We start from the raw sequence: 26,063 nt of genomic DNA on the forward strand, positions 1-26,063 counted from the left end.
TCTGATTTGTTATACGATTTCTTTCATTTATCTTAGTCTGACTACATAGCATGACTATAGTGAAAATATACTCAACAGGAAAGTATATGTAGAATCTATACAGAATTGTATGCAGTTATGGGGAGGGAGGGGGGGAGTGGGGGGCAGGTGGGGGGGATAAAATCACAATTGTATGGCAGTGATTGTTAAACATTAAAAAATAAAAAAATAGAAATTTAAGTGAAAAAAAAAAAATGATCCAGACCAGGATTCTAAAATCCTGAGGCCTGAATCTTGTTCAAAGGAAAATGAAATGTTGTTGTGGAACAGTAAGAAGCTCAGTTTGACTACGATGGAGAATGTATGATGGTCAAAATTTATAAAGTCTGGAAAAGCGGACTAGAACTGGAATATAAAGAATTTTAAATATCAGAGACATTTGGCTTTTGTCTTCAGAGGTGACAAGGGAGTCCCCGGAACTTTCTGACCAGAGGAATGACATGGTCATACCTGCATCTGAAAAACACCACCTTGGCAGCTGTATGGAGAATGGATTAGAGAAAGAAGAGATGAAAAGCAAGGAGACCAAGTAGGAGGTTATTGAAATAGTCCAGGCAAGAGGTGATGAGTGTCTGAACTAAGGTAGTCCTATGAGTAGGAAAGGAGTCAGAAGAGATACTGTAGGGGTAGAACAGACAAGTACATGACTTGATCTGGGGGCTAGGATGGGGGAGAGGATGAGGGAGACTGAAGAGTCAAGGATGACTCCAAGATGATGAATCTGGGTAACAGATTCTTCAATGGTATCACTGACACAAATAAACTTAGAAAGAACAAATTCTGTTTTGGACATAGTAAGTCTGAGATGCCTACAGGACATCCATTTGGAAACGTCTAAAAGGCAGCTGGTAATATAGTAATAGAGCTCAAGAGAAAGACAGAAGTTGAATATACAAACATAGAAGTCATCAGCAAATAGGTACTATTTAACTCACAGGAGCTGATGAGGCCACTAAGAGCTAACAGAGAGAAAAGAGAAGAGGTCTCAGAGAGTTCACTGAGTTAGGGGAATGGGACGGTAGATGATAAGCCTGCGATGGATACTGGGGAGGATGCGACGCCTAGCTTCCACTGAAGCACAGGTCAGGTGCTACCTTCTTGAGATTTTTCTTGATTCCTGCTGATATTCCTTTTATTTACATTTCAAAATTCATTTTTTATATTTTCTTTTAAAATTACTTTGTATTACTTTACTTGTGGTACAGGTTGTATTCCTCCAGCAGGAAAGATGCTTGAGAGCAGGGATTCATTTCTATCAGTACAGATCCAGCACAAAGCAGCGTCCTGTGCATAGGATGTCCCTTAACAAATGCTTGTTGATTGGATTTATCCAAGTAATTGATAAAAATGTTAAATAACACACAATCAAACGAAGATCCCTGGGACACCAGACTCCAGGTTTTCTAAGCTGACGCCACATTTGTGCCCAGTTATTCATTAGTTCAAATCCATCTAACCAGACTTCACAGCATGAGAGAGTTTGCCAAGTGATTTCTAAAATCTAGGTAACCAGTATTTCCAGTATCTCCAGATTCACCAATTTAGTATCAGTCAAGAAAGGAAATCAGCCCAGGTGTGACATGCTCTTGAGCACATCAGGTCAGCCCTGGATAACCACTTCTTTTTTATACACTTACGAGCCCTTCTGTTAGTAATAATATAGTCATGGATTTTGCTGGTAATTAGGGTATATAAGCCTATAGTTTAAAGATCCTACTCTCTCCCCCCACCACTTTTTTTTTAAGAGTAGGGCTTTGCCTTTCTCTACTCTGGAGGTAACTGTTCTCCATTTCCCTTTAAACTATCATATACATACAGTATCATAATGAGCAGAGTATGGGAAATGGAAATACTGGCTAGCTGTAAAGAGAGGCAGAAGATAACGGCCATTACACATCATGATGGTCAAAACCCAAGATGGTATTCCAAGATTTCTGAGGAACAGGGACTAGTCACAGGAGGTAGAACCCCCCCCCCCCCCCCCCCCGAAATAATAACACAGGGATCTCTCTTAATCACTTGGCCAAATTAATAGTTTTTACTTTTTTCTCTACAGAACAAAATGATGTTATTTTTCTCTGATGCAAAACCACAGAAATATAAATTTAACATGTATCTTTACTGGATAAAGTATCACAACAAACATACCTGGGTAGTAAATTCTTTTCCCATCACTCTTATATACCACCATTGTGATAAATTCTCGATTGTTTGCAAAATCATCCTAAAAAGCAAATAGTGGGTTTATTATAATATGGCCAAAAAATATGAACAAGATATTTAGAAGAAAACTAAAATTTTAAATCACAAAATGTTAAGAATGATTAAAATTTATATATTTAACATAATGCCTGGCCCTTCAGTAAATAAATGAGATACATTTAAAAGTAAATTGCTAATTATTTCATAAAAATCACTATGCGGGCAGAGGTAATATGTTTAATAACATCACAGTATCCTAAAAAAAAGAATAAGCTTACTTCAGAGAATTTATTCTCCATAAAATCAGAATAATTCACTGTTTCTAAGACTATTTTAAAGCACTTCACTATTTATCTAAGGTCTAATAAAACAATATAAGAATCCACCAGAGAAAAGAAAACAAAACTCTACACTCCACTCTTTAATTTTATAAAAAAAATTAAGAGTTAATGTCTCAGTAAACTGTAAATGCCATTCTTTAGAGAAAAATATGAATTTGTTCAAAGAATAAAAACATTTGAGGGTACAAAGAGAAATTAAACAGCTATGATCAAGATAAATGGCTCCATTTATAGAAATTTAAGGAAGTATCTAACAAGAGAATTAGAGTAAATCTCATTTTTATCAATGTGACACAATTTTATTCTTCAATAAACTACTTGGATGACTGAGCAAAGTTCTGGGTACCTTGTCAGTTATGTGTCTACTAAGCAGAACCCAGACTGCAGCGCCACCTTGTGGACAGTGAACTTCCAGTCTGTATTGCGGATTGTTGGCCAGGCTGTACACATCTTTCACTGGCCCGTGCTTAGCATCCCAAGTACTGAAATAAGAATTTTGAAAAAGAATGAGATGGTGATATAATTTCTCATGGAACTGAGAAGACAACATTAAATTTGAACTGTAAAGCAATGTAAGTGAATAAAGCACAAGGCAAAGGAAATGAAAAACTCCAAGTGGTAGGCATGAGGCAAAGAATACAACTGTTAGACATAGAGAAAGAAAACTGTTCTAAAAAAACGAGCTGTAAAAATCTTTAACGAAAATACATGGAGACAACGTCAACATCAAGACTTTTGAAATATGCTGAAGTTTTATGATGGCAAATCTGTGAGTAGCACAGTTGGAGAATCCTAGTAAATCAACTAAAAAACTAGTTGAAATAATTTACAACTTTAGCAAAGCTGCACGTTATAAAATGAACCCACAGAAATCAACATTTCTATATATTATTAACAAAATTAAGTAGCAAAAGATAGAGAAATTCCATTTAAAATAACTGCAGTATAAAATATTTGGAGTTTACCTGCTAAGACAAATCCAGCAAATTACAAAACACTTCTCACACAAACAAACTTGGATCTAAACAACTGGAAAAATATTAATTTCTCATAGGCAGGTCAAGTCAATATAATAAAAATGACAATTCTATCTAAACTAATTTACTTATTCAGTGCTATAACAATCAAACTACCAAAAATTATTTTATAGAGCTAGAAAAAATAACAATTCATTTGGAAGAACAAAAGATAAACAGTGTCTAAGGGAATTAATTTTTAAAACTATGAAGGGAGGTGGCCTGGCTGTACCAGATCTCAAACTGTACTATAAAGCCATCAAAACACTCTGGTACTGGCTAAGAAACACAACTGTGGATCAGTGGAAGAGATCAGGCACACCGCACACCATAGTAATTTACTAATTAGTTACTTACTACTAATCTAGTTTTTGGGTCAAGAATTCACTAAATAATAATAATTGCTGGGAAAACTGGAAAGCAATTTGGCAAATAACTAGGTAGACCAAGATCTCACACCAAGAGAAGATCAAAATGGGTACATGATTTATATATAAAAGGTGATACCACAAACAAATTAGGGGACCATGGAATAGTACACTTGACATTTATGGATAAGATTAAACAGGAGATCGCATAATTGGATGTAAAATGGATAATACTGATCACATTAAGTTAAAGTTTTTACAAAGAACACCAATGCATCCAAGAAAGAAAAGCAGAAAAGAAAAAAAATTACAGCAAATTTCTCTGATAAAGGTCTCATTTCTCAACTACATAGAGAAATGAGTCAAATGTATAAGAATTCAAGTCATTCCCCAATTGATAAATGGTCAAAGGATATGAACAGGCAGTTTTCTCATGAAGAAATCAAAGCTATAGTCATATGAAAAAATGCTCTAAATGACTATTGGAGAGATGCAAATTAAAACAACTCTGAGGTACTACCTCTGATTGGCTAATATGAGAGAAAAGAAAAAATGACAAATGTTGGAAGGGATGTGGGAAAACTGGGACACTAATGTACTACTAGTGGAGCTATGAAATGATCCAACCATTCTGGAGAGCAATTTAGATACCGAAGGGTTATAAAACTGCATACCCTTTCATCCAGAAACACCATTACCAGGTATATATTCCCAAGAAATTTTTACAAAAGGAGAAAGACCCACATGTACAAAAATATTTATGGCAGCTCTTTATGTGGTGGCAAAAAAAAGTGGAAATTGAAGGGGTGCCCATCAATTAGGAAACGGCTGAACAAGTTGCAATATATGATTGTGATGGAATATTACTGTGCTATAAGAAATAAGCAGAATGCTTTCAGAAAAACCTGGAAAGAGTAAGGTGAACTGATACAAAGTGACATGAGCAGGAGAACACTGCACACAGCAACCGCGGCATGGTCAATTATGAATGACTTAATTATTCTCAGTAATACGATGACCTATGAAAATTCTGAAGGACTCATGATGAAAAATGTTATCTACTTCCTGAGAAAGAATTGATGGAATGCAGATGGAAACATTCTTTTTACTTTATTTTTCTTGGGGTTTTTTGGTCTGTGTTTTCTTCTACAACATGACTAATAGGGAAGTATAACCTATATCAAATTGCGCACCTTCTCACTGAAGGGGAAGGGGAGAGAATTTGGAACTCAAAATTTTAAAAAAGGAATGCTAAAAATAATTTTTATATGTAATTGGGAAAAATATTAATTAAAAAAATTAACAAACCTGTGAATGCATGTTGATTCTCTAAAAAGACTTGGGTTCCAACTCAAATAAATCACATCAAAATACTGGCACAGATCTTCCCAAGAGATCCAGAAAATACCTGAAAATTACATGTTGTTTAGAGTTAATTTAGTAAAAAAAATGCTGGTTATGTTTTCTCACACCAGTTACGTACATTTTAAGCTGTCTAAAGCATGAATAACTACATTTCAAAATGGGGATTCATTACTCTCATTATTATTACCATTGTCTATTTTCTGGGCTGTTCTTGGATCAAAATTTAAGTATTTTTGTAGCTCAGGAGTCCAGTTTCTCAAATCATTTTCACTGTATCTTCCTTTCCAACGTAAATGACTCCAGGGGTTTTTCAACTGGATAAATTGCAGACCCTACAGAAAGGAATACAAGGATTTATTTTCAAAGTAACAGTAAGCTCAGCTACATTTATTCAAGTTCATTTTAAAAACTGCCCACCAGAAGCTTATTCAAAATGAATTTTCCAAGCACTCAGTTTCAAAGCTTCTTTCCTCTAAGTCATCCTCTAAACATGTCTGACAAACAGACCTTTTAGAAGCTTTGTCATGTCAAAATCCAGCCCCTAAACCTCCAGTGTTGTCCTACTGCATTCAGGTCTACACAGCCTGGCATCCAAGGTGTTTCATTATCTGGCTTGTTTTATTTTTCACCATTTCTAAACATGCAGCTTCCTGCAGGCCAAGCCAATCTTATTCCTACCTTTGTGCCTCTGCACAAGTTGTTCTGTTTGACACATCCTTTTCTACATCTACTCTTTCTAAAAAGTCATCAACACAATCCAACAGAGTACTCTCGTTCATTATCTACCACTCAGTTCTGGTCTTACTCCCTCTACTAATTCTTTTCTGACCCCTCTGCCTTTCACTGATCTCTCCCTGCTATGGTAATACAGTATTCATAATTCTACTATAGGATTTAACACTTTATTAGATATTCCTATGCTATGTAACGTATCGATCTTCTCTCTCCAATGCAGACTGAATGCCAGGGCAGAGACCTCGGCCATTCATTCTAGGTCCTTCCAGGGGGAGAATGTTACCTTCCGTTACCCAATCCCAGAGGAGAAGTGACAGAGTTCTAGCAGGTTATGTCAGTAGTGAGCTCTGGCAGGGGCCCCTATGCTGCAAATGTTTCCAGTACTGTATCAATAAGAGCATATGTCTGTTTTCCAAGAACAAGGCTATGGGAGGAGAGCTTTATCACCAGTAGGTTTGCTGCTATTTATGAAGTCTTTGGCTGTAGCAACCCATAAAAAAGTAAGTACAAAGTGGTCCTCTTCAGTCTCACCCTTCTGAAAAGGGAGCTAAAAGGATACTAAGCATCACCTAAGTTTTAGAACATCTGTATTCTATCTAACTTAACTGCCAGTACTCTAAATGCGAGATGCTTGTTCAATCATCACACTAACATATTACTGGAGAAAGCAATCGTATCAATCTTGATATCTTAGACATAAATTAAGCCAGAAGATGGAAAGGAGGCTGCAGCTAAATGAAAATACAGTTCACAGGTTCTCTCCTGAAAGACTGGCGAGTTGTTTTTATCATGGCACTAAAGGTAATAAGAAACATTCTATGGTACATATTTATCTTTGCTTTGCAGTGCTCAAGATATTTGCAAAAAAGATCACCATGACAATTATCAAAGTTTATGTTTTGACGTTGGATATGGAGGACAAGAGCAGAGAAATTCTACAAAGAAGTCAATAATACCCTCCACATTAAATCAACATATACTTTAATATTGACAGGCTTCAATGAAAAGGTATAAGATGAAAAAATCATGGAAAATGTTGGGAAATGTGGCTAGGGACTAAGAAATGAAGTGAATGAGCCCAAAGATTTGTAGACTGATACGCAGAAATTTCATGCCTTTATCATAGATACTGTCTTAATAAAAAGAGCTGGGAGGCCCTGGACATAGTGAATGCCCCAAATAGCACACAACATTAAATTGATAAGAAATGACTGATTATTGAAGTGGAAATCATTTCTGAACTGAGCTGTTTGTATAAAGACAATCAACTAATTAGAACAGAGATAAAAATCAATACTCAATTAGAAGAAAAATACAAATGAATAGATAAGGTATGCAACTAAAATAGCTCTAACTTGATCTATTCAAGCAAGCTACTGAGGCCAAAAAATTGGGATGTGAAATAAAAATACTAACATGCTATCACAATCTCCCAACAAGTTTAACTGAATTACGGAAAACAACAAGGAGGCTGAAAAATCCAATAAGGAGAGCAATATGGCAGCCAAGGTAATACTGATTTAGAACATGCCCTCCGATGCAAGAACTTCTTAAGGAGAATGGTGGACCACCATAAACTACATAACTTCAAAAGAGCTAGATAAAGAGGAGGGACAAAGAGATCCCATGAAGCTAGGATGTTGTTTCTCTAGACCAAAACAGATGCTTAAGAAAAGCTTGGCTGCAATATTTTTATTCTCTCTGCATGTCTGTAAAAATGTTGATCTGGCTCTCATGGAAGTTTTCCCTATATCCCTGAGCATTCCTCCCACAATCATTTTGTATTTACAGGACTTCTCGGTGTAAGCTGTATCTCTCAATAGAATATAAGTTTCTTAATGGCAAAAATTATTTTGTATTTGTTTTGGTACTTAAAAACATTTAAGGAATTGGTCTGAATTCAGGGGTCAGGCCCTCAATTGTTTGCCATGCCATTTTATTTCCTATTCCTTCTTTCACTTAATAATCTCCACTGTGAGGAGGTCCGTAAAGACATGAAAGATAGGCAAGTTTTCCAACTGTCCATGCTGATAACTGAGAGCTGGAAGGGATTTTAGAGATTTTCTATACTCCAGTTTTACAGATGAATAAAACTGAAGCTTAGAGGGATGGCTTGCCCAAGATCACACACATGGAAGTGAGTATTTAAACCTAGGTTCCCTGACTTCAAATCCAGTCATCTCATTTGCCTCTACTGTCAATATTATGATCTAAAATTTTTCAATATACCACTTGATTGTCCTTTTACATTCAATAACACATTTCTGAATGGAAAGAGACAAATATTTCAACTCAAAACCTTGTATTCTCTAATATCCAAAACAGCATATGCATGTGTAGGAACCAAACCCCACTTCTCTCCTTCCTCTTCAGACATCACTCCCGTAGCTGTGGTGATAAGAACGTCCCCTTTGTGAAATCTGGAAGAGCATCAAAAGGGGAGGCGATCAAGAGAAATCACACAAAAATCGAAGACCATCCTATTTATCTAAAGACAAGAAATTCTCACACATTTAGAATTGCCACAAAATGTTCTCTAAAAATGTACATACAAAAAAAAAACAAAACGTAAAGACAGCTTTAAAGGTTAACACCTCTTATGCAACATGTTGAACAGAATGAAATCCTCAGAGTTCAATTCAACAAACTCTTAATAACGGCCTCACTTCTGAGAAGCACAAAGAACGCTGTTCTTGCTACCAGAAAGCCTGAGTCTGAATTCCAGTTTTAACATTTAACTGGGAAACAACACATAACATATCTGTGTCAGGGTTTCCTCGTCTCTAAAATGGAACTCACATTTGCAATCCGATACTGACTTAGTGTGAGGAATGTATTCCATAAATCCTAAAGTACGATGCACACAGGAATTAACACCATCACTGAAAGCAGAAGGGAGTCTTAGAAATCACTGAGCCTCTTTTTTCACAAATGACAACCCAAGGTTAAGAGAGGGTGAAGTGATTTGCCCCACGGCCTAATACATTTTCTAACACTAAAGCCTTTCTCTTATTTTATACTGTCTGTTAACTGCTTGTTAAGGATGACAAAGAATTGTGATCTTTAAGAGGGAAAGCCAACCTGAAAGCCAAATATTCGGAAGTCTTACATTTAAGGCTGAAGGTGTCAATACTAAATAGACCTCCAAAAAGATGCTGATATTTCACACTCATTTCTTACTTTTAAGATTTCTATTTTGAATGCATGTCACTGTAGTCAGTTTTCAGTTATCCACAGGGAGATTATGAATTTAGGGAATAGTTTAGAGTAATTTTAAAATCACATGGTGAATTCACTCCTTCTGGTATTAATGTGCTCTAGATCTTGTCTTCTCGACCTACTCTTCTCATCAAAAAGAACCCCCCCCATAAAACAATATGTGCTTATGATTTTACTATTATTTTAAATATTAATATACCCAGAAAAACAATTTTAAGAAAGACATTCACAAGACAAAAATTAAAGTATATCCTACTAAAAAGAAGACCCCTGCATTTGTGGTGCTCTGTCCTTCTACATGGGAGGGTAGTTACTATTTTAGACTACAGAATCTGTACACACAATTCAAAAATATAACTAGTAAATGATATGAAAAAAATTGATTTGCCGCTCTCCCATCTTGCTACTTTTCGCTTGTTCCAGTGACACTTTAAGAAGTTTCCATGACCACGAAAAAAGAGGAAAAAAACTAACCTTTGGTAAAGCATTCTGAAAGAGTTCTCTTTACTGAAATTTTGACTATCTGAATGCATAGCAATCCTTTCTGGTATCCACCCAGTAAGTGCATGGAGATCAATGTTCTGTAAAATAAGCACAATTTGGGGACTGTTAAAGACGCAAGAAAGTCCTTAATAAATTTGAAAGGTAGTTTATTAATGTGGTTTTTTTTAATAATAAAGACATGTACATATTACTCACTACTACAGTATTTCATTCTTTAGCTTACTCCAAAAGCCCCTGAACCCAATTCAAACCGAAATTCAGTACGTTTAGTCTGTTCCTTATCTCACTTCCCACTGCTCCTCCTGACTGAATGAAAAGGGAACGACTATAGAGGCTACTGTCTACAGAACATAAATTAACACACAATATTTAACAAAACTTCCCCAACACTATGCCCCAGTAAGCTGTTTCAGACACACTGGATTAGTAAATTGTATTAAGCACTTGCAGGAACTTAACTGAACCTTCTTTTTTGGCAGAGAAACAGGTGCCTTTCTGGGCATCTATTTTCTCATCTGTAAAATGGAGGGAGTTAGATGTGATGGGCTTAGAAGGTTCCTTCCATTTCCAGGTCCATGACTCTAGGAGGCAGTTGCGTGCTGACACACTGTCTGAGCTGGCCAGTTGAGTCATGCTGGATTGGGCCAGAATGTGAGCCGCTCACACACTGTGCCATAGAGCTCTTAAGAACAGAAAGCAACTATGAAAGGAAGACTGGTATCAAATGAGAGAACTCATAAATGTAAACAATGATGGTGCTATGAGGGGAAAATGACCATTTTGCTAAAGCAGTAAAAGGCCAAGAACAATTTATTTCTTGGAGCAACAATCCTCTCCCCTCACAAGTACCGTTTTCTTAGAAATGTTCTCAAGTCTGTGTTCTCTTCCCTGGATTTGATGACTATGAGGTAAAAGGGTCATACTAAGAGTAGGACATTAGCATCATTTGGTAAGATCTGCTTTAATCTTTATTTCCTACAACCCAGGAAGCATTTGTGAAGTGTCTACTACGTGCCTCACATTAGGCCTCACCTGGACTAAAGCACCAGGACTTATCTGAGGACACAAAAGAAAGCAAAAAACAGTGCTTGCCCTCAAGAAGCCCACAGTCTAATGGAAGAGACAACATGCAAACAAGTATGTACAGATTAGCTAAATACAGGATAAACTGAAGAGAATCACAGAGAGAAAGCACAGGCATCACAGGGGATCATGAAAGGTAGGACATTAGCTGGGATTGGGATTGGGAGGAGGCCAGAGAAAACAGTAGGTACAGATGAGGAGGGGGAAGCATTCCAGCCATGAAGAACAGTGAGAATGCCTGGAGTTAGGAGATGAAGAACTGAAAGGAGGCCAGGGATCACAAAGTCCACCAATACTCAATTCAAGTTAAGTCTCCTTCCTGTCCCACCCAACCTATAAATTATGGTCATTAATAAACCTATGCGTATTTTATGTATATGTGTATACATATGCACGTATATATATATGTACACACACACATATTATTCTGCATTTCCCCTCATACTCTTCCTCCTATCTGTACCTACCTATCCTTCAAGGCCCATGTGACATTCTGCCTCTACTAAGGATTACTTAATGACTTCAGAGCACAATAATTTTTTTCCAGCTGTTTTGCACTTAATGTCTGAAATGTATAATTACAATTATACTTTTCTCTTTGACTGTACTGCACAATTTAGAACTTTTATATATAATGCTGACACAAGTACAGAGTTTTGTTCAATATTTGTTTCATGTACATATAACTTATCTCCCCAATTTCACTACTGGATCTCCTTGTGGCTCCACATTCCACACAGCAGATCAAAGTACTAAGCACGTGGTAGGTAACTAGTATATATTTTTTCAAGTGATTACATATTACAGAGAGGGCGAACAGGCAAGGACACAAGGTAGATATGATTTTCATTTAGATTAGTAATGGCTTTGTCCCACTTGATTACTTATCAGCCTTTCTGAACTTATTCAGGATGGTTAATGGATAAGACACACACACACACACACACACACACACACACACACACACACTCTCTCTCTCTCTCTCTCTCTCTCTCTCTCTCTCTCTCTCTCTCTCTGTCTCTCTCTCTCCTCCCCCCCCCGCCCCAGCCATGCCTGAAGTCTTCTGAGCTTGACAGGCCACCAGTGACAGCTGGTTTTCTGATCCCATAACTTTCCAGAATACATGGTTTCATCCACAATACCAGAGAGCATCATGAGTAAGACTTAAAGGAATACCTCTTATTGAAGGATTAGCCAGGAATCTTTCAGTTTAATTTTATTTTATATTTGAATACTTCCATTAAGTGCTACTGAACTTCTAGCTTCTCTTCTGTCAAATCTACAGTGCAGAGATGACAGACCCTGTGATTGAGCCACTTAAAATAGCCATGTTAAAATCTTATACTTTAAAATGATATTGAAAAATTGTTTTATATAGACAGGCAACAATCTCTTTAATTGAAGCAATCTGTTAGAACCAGAGATTTAGCTGCTAAGAAAAGTATCAGCACATCTGAATTCTGACTATCAAGCAATTCAGAAGTATAGTCAGAGATTCCCAATGGCAAAGACCAACTTTCTTTTTTTAATAACTAGAAAATTTTTTTTCAGTTGTGTTCAACTCTTTGTGACCCCATCTGGGGTTTTCTTTGCAAAGATGCTGGAGTTGTTTGCCATTTCCTTCAGCTCATTTTACAGAAGAGGAGTTCAGTGACTTTCCCAGGTTACAAGCTAGCAAGTGTCTGAGGCCAGATTTAAACTCAGGTCTTCCTGACTCCAAGCTTGGTGCTCTATCTATTGCATCACTTAGGCAGTTAGGTGGCACAGTGGACAGAGTGCTTATCCTGGGCTCAAGAAGACTCACCTTGCTGAAATCAAATTTGACCTTAGACAGTTATTAGTTGTGTGACCCTGGGCAAGTCACTTCACCCTGTTTGCCTCAGTTTCCTCATCTGTAAAATGAACTGGAGAAGGAAATGACAAACCAGTATCTTTGCCAAGAAAACCCCAAATGGAGTCATGAAGCGTCAGACATGACTGAAACGACTGAAAAACAGAAAATTTATTAGAAAATTACTCTCTTCCAATTAGGAAGACAGTTAGGTTTCATGTTCTCAGCACAAAGGCAGAGTTATGGGGTTCCCTTTTTCTCTCTTGTGGAGAAAAGACCAGGATTATGCTGCAGATTAACTGATCATCATTCATAGACCAAAGATTTAGAGTTGAAGAGGACCAGAAAGATCAACTAATCCTACCCTCTAATTTACTTGGAGCTCGTAGACACACCTAAAGAGCAAAGAAAACAAAATTTTAAAAGTTTTTCAATTCTGAATCTACATCCGTAAACCACTATGATAGAAGGAAATTTGAAATCTTAAAATAATTTATACTAATTTCCTGTGGTTAAAATAGTGTTTTGCTTCTTTAAAGCTTGCCAAATTGGAAGAAAATTATACTCAGATATTCTGCCTTTAGGTTTATGCTTACAAACCACTTGATGCTTACAGAATTGGATCCTGGAAAATCATATCCTCCCATGACTTTCATGTACGCCTTCTCTATGAGAGACACCCACAATTCACTTTTGTTATTAGAATAAGAGCAGAGCAGTTCTCCATTTCGATCAACTGGTAACTGGTCATCTATTATCACCTTGGAAGAGAAAACAATTACAATTAATTTTACAGTTACAGTTGGCAAAATATTTTTTAAAAATCTACCTGAAGAAAAATTATTTACGTGCCAAGAAAGGCTGTTTATTAGAAAGAAAAAGGATATAATTGTCCACTCATGAAATGAGACGTTGTTAATTTCATTTTCTTAAAGCCCTAAACAGTCATAAGTAATGTCTCACTTGATCCCACAAGCTAAGAAAGAGAGATTTGGTCATCTCAACTAGTTGGATTTTACGTGAAATACAGAAAAGGACCTTACTATTTGAATAATCAAGAACGACTCCCTGTTTTATCAATGATACAAAATACACCTTTATTTTCTACACAAATTAAATGAAACATGTTACTGAAGGTTGAAAAACATTGGTTCTAGAAGATACATTTAACTAATAGATGAGAATCTCTACATAGAAACACTTATAGTTTAGTTTATAAAATAATCTGGAAAGCATTAATGTACAAATTAATTTAATATAATATTATGCAGTAAGATGCTTTTAAGAAATACTTTATCAGCAACTTCTCTAGTAATCTGAATGAACAGTTCTTGATGTGGTTTTTTTTTTAAAAGTAACTAGCTACATGTAGCACCTTAAGAAAGCAACAGTCCTATACAATATATACCTCAGTCTCTGAATGGAAAAAAAAAACCTTATACCTATTCTCTCCTTCTTATCCTCTACTTTCACATGGTGGGGAGGGGATTTTGGAAGAAAACTTAATTCCTTTTAACAAAGATGCAAAGCAAGTAAAACAAATTCCATGTTTGAAAACGTGTTTCACTCCGCACCCTGCACCATCACCTGTCTGTCAGGAGGTAAGGCAGACTGCTTCACCCTGGTCCTCTGGCATCAAGGATGATCAATGCACTGAACACAATTCTTACAGCTTTCTGTGATGTAGAAACTCTCATTATTTCCTCCATCAGTTTAGCAAACTAAGAGTATATATTGTTCTCCTGATTCTGCTCACTTCTTTCTGCATGAGGTCATACCAAATCTTTCCATGTCTTTCTGAAAATATCTATTTCCTTGTTTCTTATAGCACAAGAATATTCAATCACATTTAAATACCTGATTTGTTCTGTCATTCCCCAACTGATGGGCATTCCCTTAATTTCCTTTTTTTGTTTTGCCTCCACAAAAATAGCTGCAAAATTTTAAATTATATTTACATACATATAGGATCTATAGGATCTTTTCTCTCTTTCTTTGGTCTCCTTTAGGTATAGACCTATCAGGGGTAATTTAGTACTTATGGTCTATTAAAAAAAAAAAGAAAACAGAGCTTTAGAGATTTCTAAAGCCACAGTGTTTGTTTATAAACAAATTGATCTTTCTAAACTGCAAATAGATTTGTGGTGCTAGTCAGACAGAATAATCTAGTCAGCCACAAATGTAGATAGAAAAAAATGTATTTTTAATAATGCTTTCTCTTCACAATTCACAGTAACTTCCCTTTCCCATACAAGCGAACTCTGCCTTGTAACAAAAGAGAAGGCCAAAACAAAGGCCATAGTGATTGTTGTCTCCCATGGTATCTAACACTTTGCCTTGTGAGTTTCTTGCCTCTTTGTTATAAGGGGAAAGAGGAGGTTTGTTCATGAACACAACTGGTTGTCACAATTAGTGTTCCACTTCTTTTGAGTTCAATGAATATTTTTAAAATAACTAAGGTATGTAGCCTGAAAGTTCATTTAAGCACCAATTTATCAGGACATTATAGTAAAATTCAAATGTTCTTTCAAATATTTCTTATATTTTGTAATTAACTGAAACTTTTTTCCATGAACATCTTTAAAAATGGATTTTAACTATCCTAACTTAGCTATTGATACAGATCAAAGTTAGTGTCAAGAACTTATATCCTATCTATAACTTAAGTTGCTGTGGTCTATATAACATTTTAAAAGCCTCCTTAAAAACTTTTTTTTTTAAATTGCCTTAGGAATTTTAAAAAGGAAACAAAGAAAAAGAGAAAATGTATTGTATTTTATATATCTAGCATTATTCTAGTCAACCCAAAAGTATACTTACTTTTCTTGGAACACCGTTAATGTGAAGTTTTACCATGTATTTTCCACATGGATTATACTCTGGTTCACCTTTCTTATTCTGAGGATAAATTATGCTTTTGCAAAGACAAAAAGATTATATATTGAAATTTGACACAAACAACGTAACATAGTCTAGTATATTACATAATATTTTATAGACCTCAAAGTCAATTTCCTTTGGCATTTTTGTAAATTTAAAATATACTGTAAACGGTTTCATATAACTAAGCACATAAAAAACTAAATTCAGAATTATCAGTCAACAAAAATTTATTAAGTGCTTATGAGGTGCCAAGAATTATGGAGAAAGAAAGGGAAAACAGTCTATCCACACGGGGCTTACATCCAGCTGGGAAGACATGTAAATAATTACGTGCATATAAGATACAGAGAACAGATCGAAGGAAACCTTCTAAGGGAAGGCTCTAGCATCCAGAGCAGAGATGGGGAACCCGAGGCCTTAAAGCTGTAGGTTCTCCCCTGATCTAGAGGGACTGAGAACGGTTTTCTGCAGAAGGCTGTATTTGGGTTGAGTACTGAAGAAAGTTAGAGGGTCTAAGAAGCAGAGATTGTGAGGGAGAACATTCTAGGCATGGGAGACAGCTGGTGTATAGGATGGATTGTGTGTGAGCGACAAGGAGGCTGGTATTGCTGGCTTGTTGGGGAGTAAAGTGTAAGAAGACTAGGTATGGTAAAGAATTTTCTATCTGAACCTGAAGTTAACAGCCACTGGAGTCTGGTGGAAGGAAGGCATGGCCTGGTCAGACTTGGACTTTAGGAAAAATCAATTTTAACAGCTATTTGGCTTGGAATGGAGAGATGAGGTAGGGAGATCTGTTAGGAGGTTGTTGTCACAATTCAGGTAAACGGTGACAAGGGGCCTGAATTATGGCACTGGCAGTGGTAGTGGAGCGAAGGGGACAGATGGAAGTGTTGTGAAGGTAGAATTTGGACCTGGATGAGGTCTGACTCTGAAAATGGTAGTGTCTTTGATTAATATGCATTAATTAGAATTAATATAAATCCACACTAGAAAGCATACAAGAACAGCATTCTGAAAACTGCCCAGTGGGCTTTTTCAGGCACTGGCCAAAAAGTATGAAAAATAATAAAATTTCCCAGCCTTAAAGGGAGTCTTTTCCATATTCCAATCAGGAAGGAATGGGAGAACAATCACAACTGAGTCCTAGACAAGCAAAGGTTCCAGCTGTACAAGATCAATTTCTGTAAAGTCACAGGGCAGTGCTTATTTTCAGATACTCTTTACAAGGTCCCTACTGTAAATCCCTCAGTTTGCATTTAAAGCCCCCCCACATTCCAGCTCTATTTATCCAACCTTCCCAGATTTGCTTCACATTTCCCTCCTTTCACACACTCCATATTCCAACTAAACTGGACCACTACTTATTCAATAAACTGGACCTGCCACCTCCTGCTTCTGTACCTTGGCATGGGCTGTCAGAAACACCTGGAATACACTCCCTCTTCACCTTCAATCTCTATAGCTTCCTTTATGGCTCAATTCAGGTGCCCCCTCCTCTGGGCTGGTGGCCTTTTCTTCCCCCAAATACCTTGTATTCACTGATCTGTGTCAATGCTGTAATCTGTGCTCTCCCAATCCTGCCCTTCCCTCCCAAGTCTCTTTAGAGGAGGATACAAAGCTAGAAAGAAAGAGCCCCTCCTCTAAAGACAGTTGAGAGGGAGGGGCAGAATTGGGAGAGCAAAGATTACAGCATTGACACAGATCAGTGAATCTAGAAAAGGACATTTCAATTATTTCAAAATTTCCATGTAATTTAAAATTCATATTTCAGGAAATTAAATTTATAGTAAAGCTTGTTATCTATTAGCTTTCCATTACTTTTTTATCTTCTCTGACAGTGACATGCATAGCTACCATAAAGTGGTTTTTATCAATTTTAGGCAAAAACTGATTGTCAGGATTAAAATTTTTACAAAATCTTATGAATTATTTCCAGAGGTGGTTTTATATTTTATTTTTATTTTAAATTTACCACAGAGCTTAAGTGTTTGGACTTACACCTGCTCTGAAGGGGATTGGCATTTACCACAAACAATTAGGCTTGGGAGTCTTGGGAATCAGAAGGTAGGGAGCATGAATTGTCTTCTGAGAGTACTTCATTTCCCACCTCTTTCAGAGGAGGCTTCAGAGAAGGAGATTAACCTCACAGGGAGACTAGAACACCAGCTATTACCTGAGCCCCTCATCCAGACAGATTCATTCCTGTTTCCACCCTTAATTTCCCTGCATTTGGAGTGACCAGCTAAGGAAGCTGTCACTAGCACTTTTGCCTTGAGTCTCTGCCCATTTATCATAGAATCCTGCAGGATGGGGCCCCCTCAACTGGATCTTCCTTCACTCAATGTTGGGTAAATGCCTAACTCCTGCTCCACTTCTCTTGTGACTGGCAGTTGATGTACACTAAAGCTTTTCCTCTCATTCTTATCCCTCACAGGTCTACCGCACTATAGTCCTTCCCAGTCCTCTGGGCCAGTCCTGAACTATCTTCATTCTATTATTAATCTCCCTGCTCCCCTTTATCCTTGATCTTTTCGCTTGAAACTTGATTTCCTCTTCATTCTCTTATGTGCATCTTTCATGCAATAATGGAAGTCTAGTCATGTCTCCATCCCCGGGTTAAAACCAGGGCCAGGAAGAGCCAGTACATTCCTTGCTCCTCACTGCCAAGTTCATATGGTCCCTTGGACGCTATTACTCAGCAGTGTCCCATCATTGGAAATTTATTCTGCTCCTCTAGATCACCTGCTACAAATCTTCACCGTGTAACCCACCAGATTATTCTCCTGGTTTTTGAAGAGTCCAAAACTTGCCTCACAACCACCTTCTTCATTATAATTTTTGACTTCAACATACAAACGACTTGACCTCAACTTCCATTACCAACATCTCTTCTCTACCTCAGCACTCTTTACCTCACTTCTATCTCCATGAGCCACAATTATGAAATTTCTTACAAAAAACGTACTCTTCATCCTCATTTATGACCTCTAGTTCCTCCACTTTTTCCTGTTCTCCTAATTTATTAATAAACTCCAACCTTGGGTTTCCCCAGAGTCGACCTTTTCGAATCCTACTTGTGCACTGCTGAATGAAGCTGGACAAAGTCATGGAACTATACCTAATGGTTCTACAAAATGACATAATCTTACCTCAGCTGGGACCTGTCCCTCTGTACACTTCCCTGCCAGACACTACCACACTCCAAAATGACAATACCTATAACCTTTCCTTCTCTCTTCTCTCTTACTTCCTGTCAGCTGAGGACCTTGCTTCCTCTTCTCCTCTATTCAATAGCTCAAAACCTCTCTACATCATCCCCCATTCCATCCTCCATTTGCTCCATCATAGAAGGGAAAATTGGCCCTTCTACCACCAAGGCCAATCCTTCTTCTTGGATCCCTGGATGTCATTCTTCTGCAGGCTCCTCATTTTTTCCCCTCTTCTTTCTGTCTTGCACACACTCACTTTCAGTATTTGCTTTTTCACTGGATCCTTACTTGCTGCCCAGAAACATACTTGAGTCTCCCTGTGCCCCTTTAAGAACATTCACTTGAGTCTGTCATCCCTAAGTTATCAACCCATATCTTGTTTCCCTTTTACAACAAACTCCTTGGGAAAAAAATCATCTTTGTTGACTGCCTCCATTTCCCCCCAATTCAGTTCTTAACCCCTTCTAAAATGGCTTCCAATGACAATATTTAAAACTCTTCTTTCCATAGCTACCAAAACCAACTATTAAACTGTTCACTGTCCATACCTGATCGGTTGCAAACTCTTGTTAATTCTACTTCCACAACACCAAACAATCTGTTCTGTTCTCTATGATCTGTGTGTTACACTAGCTTAGGTCTTTATTACCTCTCACAGAAATTACTGTAAGAGCACTCCAACTGGTTTCCCAGCTCCTACTATATCTTATCTCCAACTTAGCCTCAATAAAGTTGCCAAACTGATATTCTTAAAACACAAATCTGATCATGTTATCCCCTGCTCAAGAAGCTCTACTGGCTTCCTGTTGCCTGTAGGATAAAATGCAAGCTGAGGCTTAGCCTTTAAAGTCCTACCAATCTGACTCCAACCCACCTTTCCAAGTTTAGTTCATACTGATCCTTCTTATATACATTCCAAACAAACTGGACTACTAGTTGTCCTCCACCCTTCATATGTCATCTCCTGCTTTTGTGCCTTTGCAGAGGCTGTCCCTCATGCCTGGAATGCCCTTCTTCATCTCAGCCTTCCTATGGTCCCTTCAAAGGTCAGCTCAGGGACCATCTGCTATGTGAAGCCTTTTCTAGTTCCTCCTTTCTGTCCTCCCAGTCCTCTCCCTTCTGAAATTACTTGGTATATATGTTATATCCCTATGATAGAATGTAATGTTCCTAAACACATCTGTCTCAAAGACACATATAATGTTCTTAAAGATATGGATCAGGTATATATTTTCTGTCTCTGCCTCATGATGTATACAGCAGGCATTTGAAAAATGTCTTTCTGAAATGAATTTTATAATTTCTTAATCAGAATATTTTGAAATTTATCAAGTAAAGAATTCAGTAACACTGTGGTAAAATTTAATACTATATAACAACTTTCCTTCTTTGGCCAAGTTCACAATGTCATTGTAAGAAAAAAATGAACATTACATGTGTAATGTTACATGTATAACATTAATTTTCAAGTATGTATACGTTTATTTACATATTTATCATGCACTCAAGGTAATTTACCTTATTTTCCAATTTAAAAAGAACCCACCAGACTTCTAGAAAAGGATCATAACATTATCATTCAGCACAGTCACTTTCTCAAGTGCGGACATTCCCTAAGTTAACTATTCTGAAACAAGACTTACAAATAATAATTCTTAAAGTAGAAGGAGCATTAATTACCTTGTAATTAATTTTTTATTATACCGTCTCTCATATGCTGCGCTGATAGCTAGCGATGCCACAAAGGAACAATCTGACACTATTGTCTAGTGATAAAAGAAAAATATTAAAATGTGTATACATTTGTCCAACTTAAAAACAATTCTACAACAAACATACTTGTAATTCCTATTAGTCTTTTTTCTTATTAAGGACATTAATGCAAGTTGTAAGAGGAAACAATACAGGTCCATCAAAAGCAGGTTAATACCAGAAAAATCAAATCAATCTTCAAATGTCATATGGAACTTATTTCAGAACCATTACAAATAGGTGAAATAATGTGGCGTTACTAAATCTTGAATACTGCAGTAGAAACTACACCTACACAAACATGCTAAATGCTCAATTCTGTTAAAGCAATACAATCTTGTTATTGAAATATTAATTTAGGCAAACTTGTTTCTTTTTTTCCATCTTCTCTCACTCTTTGTCAAAGCTATAACTCAAATTCTCAGATAATCCAATTTTAATATAGTACGCGAATCAGAAAACAGAAAAAATTAAACTGACAAACTGAAAAGTTTATGGACTGAAATCTGCTATAAAATCAATGTTATAATGAATACAAAATTTTCAAAGAAAACATGCTTTCAGTGTCTCAGAACTTGTGTGACAGAACTTTCCAAGACAGTACGGGTTCAAGTTCTTGAAATGGAGGTTGCAGCCAGATTATTTAGGACATCTGCTTCTAACACACAGCTACTACGTGACCCTGGGCAAGTCCCTAAATTCTCAGTGCCTCCAGGGAACTCTTTAAGAACATAAATCATACGTGAGTTGCTGATAGGAACTGAGTAACAAAGCTTCCACAGTTTCCCACATCGATAAAATTGCACTTGTCCTCATGCCCCTCAAATCTGAATGTGCAATGAAAAACTAATAGAATTTTAAATAAAACAGAAATGATTATTTTAAATTTCTAACTTAATTTAACTTTGAGCAAAAAATAAAGGCTCACCTGCTTTATGCTAAAGCTGGACACAGTATAGATCATTGTAGGATTGTTGGTGAGATCATCTGGCCTTACCCATCTAGAAAATATTGCTTTTTGTTTTGGTGATAATGGTAGCTTACCACATTTATCACTGAGGTAGAGAAAAAAATAAAGTTAGTATTATGGACTCATAATAATTTTGAAATTCACTTTAACTGAAAGTTTCTTTTTTCATTGGGCAATCACAACTACCGAAATGAGCCCTGAGAAGCAGAGTGGCACTGTGGGCACAGAGCCTGCTGGGTTCAAATTCTGCCTCTGACACATCCTGGCCTTAGGACCCTGGGCAAGTCCCAGTGTCCTCAGGTCTTTATTTCTTTAAGGCTCCAGGTGGTAGAGCAGGTGCTGAGGAGTACAACTACAGGTCAGAGACCAAAAAATACCCAAACTGATCAAAATAAACACCAGCCTTGATGATGCACAGTGATGGAGTCACAGAAATAAAGGTAAGGACAAGCAAAGATCCATCCATGTTTGAAGAAGGATGTACGCTTTTGTTTCTGATGAAGTGTATCTGCTGTTGAGTGAGTTTACAACACGAAAACCTGATTCAGCAGGCGATGAATGAGATTCCCACAGAGAGAGTTTTTATCTGCCTTCTCTAAAACAGGGGCAATGGTTCCATTACTTCCTGAAGTGCCAGCTGCATGCATGGCATGATGAGACAGAAAATACCTCAGAGGCAGCAAAGTTCCAGGTTATATAGAACAGTCAACTCAGCTTCGGACTTTTCTCCTTCTTTCCCTTTGCCACAACAAATCTATCACGAAGTTCTATCCATTCTGTACGGCTTCCCATTGCTCCCACTTTATTCTAGACACTCACCTTCATATTCGGCTCTTCTTTCTACAGTCCATGCTACGTAATGTCACCATAACTATCACTTCAGTGGCTCCCGATTCACTACCTCATCTTGTCTAAAAAGGGTCCTGCACGACTTCCAAGGATGCCATGATCTGAACCCACTGAAACCTATCCAACTTTATTTCCGGCCAACACAACCCTTCACAAGGTACACGTCACCTCACACACAGTTCCACAACACACACCCTTCTCTCTTCTGTTCATGCTATTTGTCTTTTCTCTCTCAACTTACAAATTTTACCCTTTTTCTCCATGAAGTTGTTCCTTTCTGCCCCAGTGGGTGCCAGTTAATTATCTATTATTCTTATATCCTGCACAGGAGAGGGGTCAAACTCAAAGAGAAACTGAGGCCACTAAACCACACATAAGGATACCTGTGGGGGGCATATTGACATCTAAACCACACATACAGATAGGAACTACATTTTAATCTGGTTCAGGGCACACTTGAAGTGTTGTGGTGCTTGTGTTTGACACCTCTCCTCCACAGATTTCAGTACAATGCTGTGCACATAAAAGTACGCATTTAGTAAATGTTATTATCTTTGCGTTCTTGATGAGTTACGTATGTAAGTAACATGGCAGCCAAAGAGATGACACGTTTTTAGTCTGCACTGAGGGGTGCTGTGTCCAGGACAAGGGAGTTGATATTGATAGTATTGCTATATGCCACCTTGGTCAGACTCATGTGGAGGATCACACTCAGTAGTATGTGCCACATTTCATCAGCATAAGTGGGAGAGCATCCAGGAAAAGATGATGAGGAGAGCAGAAGAACTTGAGATCATACCACACGTATATCAGAAGGCGGCACTGGGAATGATTAGCCTAGGAATATAAGAGGGTCATGATAGCTATTTCAAGTACTTGAAAGACTGTTACACAGAAAAGGGAACAGACTTGTCCTGCCTAGCCCCAGAGAACAAAACCAGGAGCAACTGCAAAACCAGGAGCAATTGTGAATGTTGCAAAGAAAATATCAGATTCACATTGGGAAAACCTTTCTAACAATGAGAGCTATCACAAGGTGGAAAGGGCTGCCTTGGGTGACAGTGGCTTCTTCCTCACTAGAGGTCTTCAAGTAAAGGCTAGATGAACACTTGTAGGGGATGCTGTAGCGAGGAAGCTTTTTCAGGGATGAGCTGGAAAAGAAATCTCCTGAGGTTTGCTCCAATTCAGGTTCTACAATCATGTGACCAGCTCAATCTCCAAGGTGTTTTGGGGAGACTAAATAAAGAGAACAAGACCCTGAAAGAATGAGAAGTGAACCTCTGGCCACCTCCTGTATGTCTTCAATTCTATCTTGTTGTTCTTGCCCCAATCTTTTTAATCATACGCCCCTTCCTGCCAAATTATTCTTTTGAATTATAAGTGTTAACTTTATGAATTAAACAAACTGGCAGTTTAGAGCACTAGAAAAAATGTTACTAATAAAGCCACCTTACAGTAAAAAATCAGTAAATAGTACTTACGAAAATGGCACAGGAAAGGCAAAGCGTTCTCTCAAGTCAACATTCATAAAAGGAACATATTCAATGCCATTTATTTTAGATGTCTTTCTATAGGGAAAAAAAGTTCTGTTGGACTAAAAGTCTAAAATTGTAAAGTTCACTTTATTATATAATACTGAAAAGCATATGAAAACTTGAGAGTAATATAAGATTATGTAACAGTAAAATAGAGTTCTTAGTTTCTTAAAGAACTTTGAGACCCATGTTATATTTGCTCCTATAGCTGGACTAAAATTTCACAAAACAATAGTTTATGAGGGTACAAGGGTAATTACTTAGCTTGATTTATGGTTACAAACATGCCATTTTTATCTTTGTTTCCCACAGCACCACTAGTATATAGTAGATGCTTAACAAACACTTAAGGAATCTTTTACAGCTTTATAAAGTACTGTATAAACACTAATTAATGAACTCAACTATTTAAAAAAACTATTGTAATACATATCCTACTCACCAAACTGGAAAGGAAAATAATCTAATATTTTCAGCATTAAAGCTTTTAGGGTTATTTGGCAGAATCACCACCAGAATTATGCTGAAGGCTCCGACTCAAATAGCCTCTTATATATCCTTACTATGTCAGCATAGTCTAGAGACGAAGGTTTTACTTGTTTAAGGAACTAAAGGTATTAAATATCAAACCAACAAGTGACAATACAAAATATAACTTTTACTGTTTCTCAAGCAATAAAAAATTATCTTAATATATTCTATCACGGAAAAATTTAAAGCTGTAAAATAAGTAGGTTTTTCACTTTCACAAACATGCTTTTACCTCGTTTTTAGAATCATATCTGATGATTATTCCAAGTTACTTTATGTTTTGATAGCTTTGTGATTACACTGATGTGGGTACTCCCTAAAGTGAAATACCTCAGAACTGGCTAAGGATGGTAGAACAGATAATGCCATAAAACCTTTTTCATGAAGTTCTAGAGTCTTAAATTAAATTTTGGGCATAAAATGTCTAATAATATATACATTCCATTTAAGTACCATAATGACAGTTTTTTGTTTCTCTCAGTGATAAAACATTTCTTAACACACCTGAGCACTTCTATTTCTTCTGCTGTGTATCTCTGCCCCTGTGGTTCACTTGATTGTACAGTTCTGACAGTCTGAGGTTTATCACTCAAGGAAAAATCAGGTCCCAGTGGAAAAAATGTTCTGACTGGCTGATTTGATTTAACTGCAGTTGGTTTGTCCTTTTGAGATGACTTTGACATAGATTCTTTCAATGCTTCTGCTCTAAAACAGGAGTTAAAATCAGAAAATTCTGTTATAAATAATTTCTCTACATCACGCCTTCCTAAAAAGAAAATTAATTTTATAAGGTTCTAAACCTCTTCAAACCATTATGAGCATATAACATTTTCTATCATTACCCAGATTCTCCCACCATCATTCAGGGAGGTTTTGAGCATTTCTAGAAATTGGAGATGCAATTCCCTTTCTCTTCATTTTTCCTTTCATTTCCTTCATTTTCCCTCTTCAACAGGCACCATATGTCCATCTAACATCCATATCTGTTACTTGATCAGAACTCGTTCCAGGTAGCCTCACATTCAATTTCTCAATTTTTGGTAATAGCTCAGGCCTTTTTTTTTTTAATTTAAAAAATTTACAAGGAGGAATAAAAGAGGGCAGGACTAGTAGCTGGGCTATCACCGATGTGTCTGTTACACTTCATAAATGCTGGTTGGTAAGCTGTTCTCCAAGAAACACAGAATGCAAGAGAAACAGAAACTAAGCATCCCAGAAGCACTAATAAAGAAAACGTTACAGGGACAGAATGGAAGTGAAGAGAAGCTGCTCACAGGACGAGCAACATACAAAAATTTAGTTTTTGTTTCAAATTCCAACTCCGTGAACACTATAATTTCAGAACTACAATAAAAGAGCAAACTGCATCAGAAAAGTGAAATCAGACGAAACATTCCATCCACTATAAAATATTAAATAAGAATTTAAAAGGCTGTTCTTAACAACTTACCTATCAAGTGCTTGTCGAGCCAACAGTTTCAGTTTACTTTGCAAGGACTGATCAGAAGTTTCATTAGACTTGAGGGGGGAAAAATGGATAAGTTGCTGATGAGACAATTAAGATTGTATGAAAAACCTTTCTTTCCATAGAAACTGCTTGGTTTGGGATACTTTTAAGTTAACACATTTAG

The 26,063-nt window shown here is 37.0% G+C and overlaps 1 protein-coding gene across 2 annotated transcripts in view; it reads right to left on the bottom strand.

Moving 5' to 3' along the window:
• Nucleotides 1-26,063, bottom strand: part of CAPN7 (calpain 7) — a 44,327-nt gene that overhangs the window by 10,573 nt on the left and 7,691 nt on the right. The window contains exons 4-16 of one of the 2 annotated variants that reach the window (XM_072651291.1): nucleotides 25,883-25,950; nucleotides 24,937-25,137; nucleotides 23,848-23,934; nucleotides 21,476-21,602; nucleotides 20,476-20,561; nucleotides 15,524-15,617; nucleotides 13,318-13,464; nucleotides 9,760-9,866; nucleotides 8,366-8,486; nucleotides 5,519-5,663; nucleotides 5,275-5,374; nucleotides 2,929-3,064; nucleotides 2,188-2,263 (exon numbers count right to left, since the gene is read on the bottom strand). In XM_072651291.1, coding sequence (XP_072507392.1) covers nucleotides 2,188-2,263; nucleotides 2,929-3,064; nucleotides 5,275-5,374; nucleotides 5,519-5,663; nucleotides 8,366-8,486; nucleotides 9,760-9,866; nucleotides 13,318-13,464; nucleotides 15,524-15,617; nucleotides 20,476-20,561; nucleotides 21,476-21,602; nucleotides 23,848-23,934; nucleotides 24,937-25,137; nucleotides 25,883-25,950 — 1,495 coding nt within the window. The remainder of the gene's footprint in view (nucleotides 1-2,187; nucleotides 2,264-2,928; nucleotides 3,065-5,274; nucleotides 5,375-5,518; nucleotides 5,664-8,365; nucleotides 8,487-9,759; nucleotides 9,867-13,317; nucleotides 13,465-15,523; nucleotides 15,618-20,475; nucleotides 20,562-21,475; nucleotides 21,603-23,847; nucleotides 23,935-24,936; nucleotides 25,138-25,882; nucleotides 25,951-26,063) is intronic. The other variant, XM_072651292.1, reaches the window with a different exon arrangement.

This window comes from Notamacropus eugenii, chromosome 3, assembly GCF_028372415.1.
Source record: "Notamacropus eugenii isolate mMacEug1 chromosome 3, mMacEug1.pri_v2, whole genome shotgun sequence".
Classification (NCBI taxonomy): Eukaryota; Metazoa; Chordata; class Mammalia; order Diprotodontia; family Macropodidae; genus Notamacropus; species Notamacropus eugenii.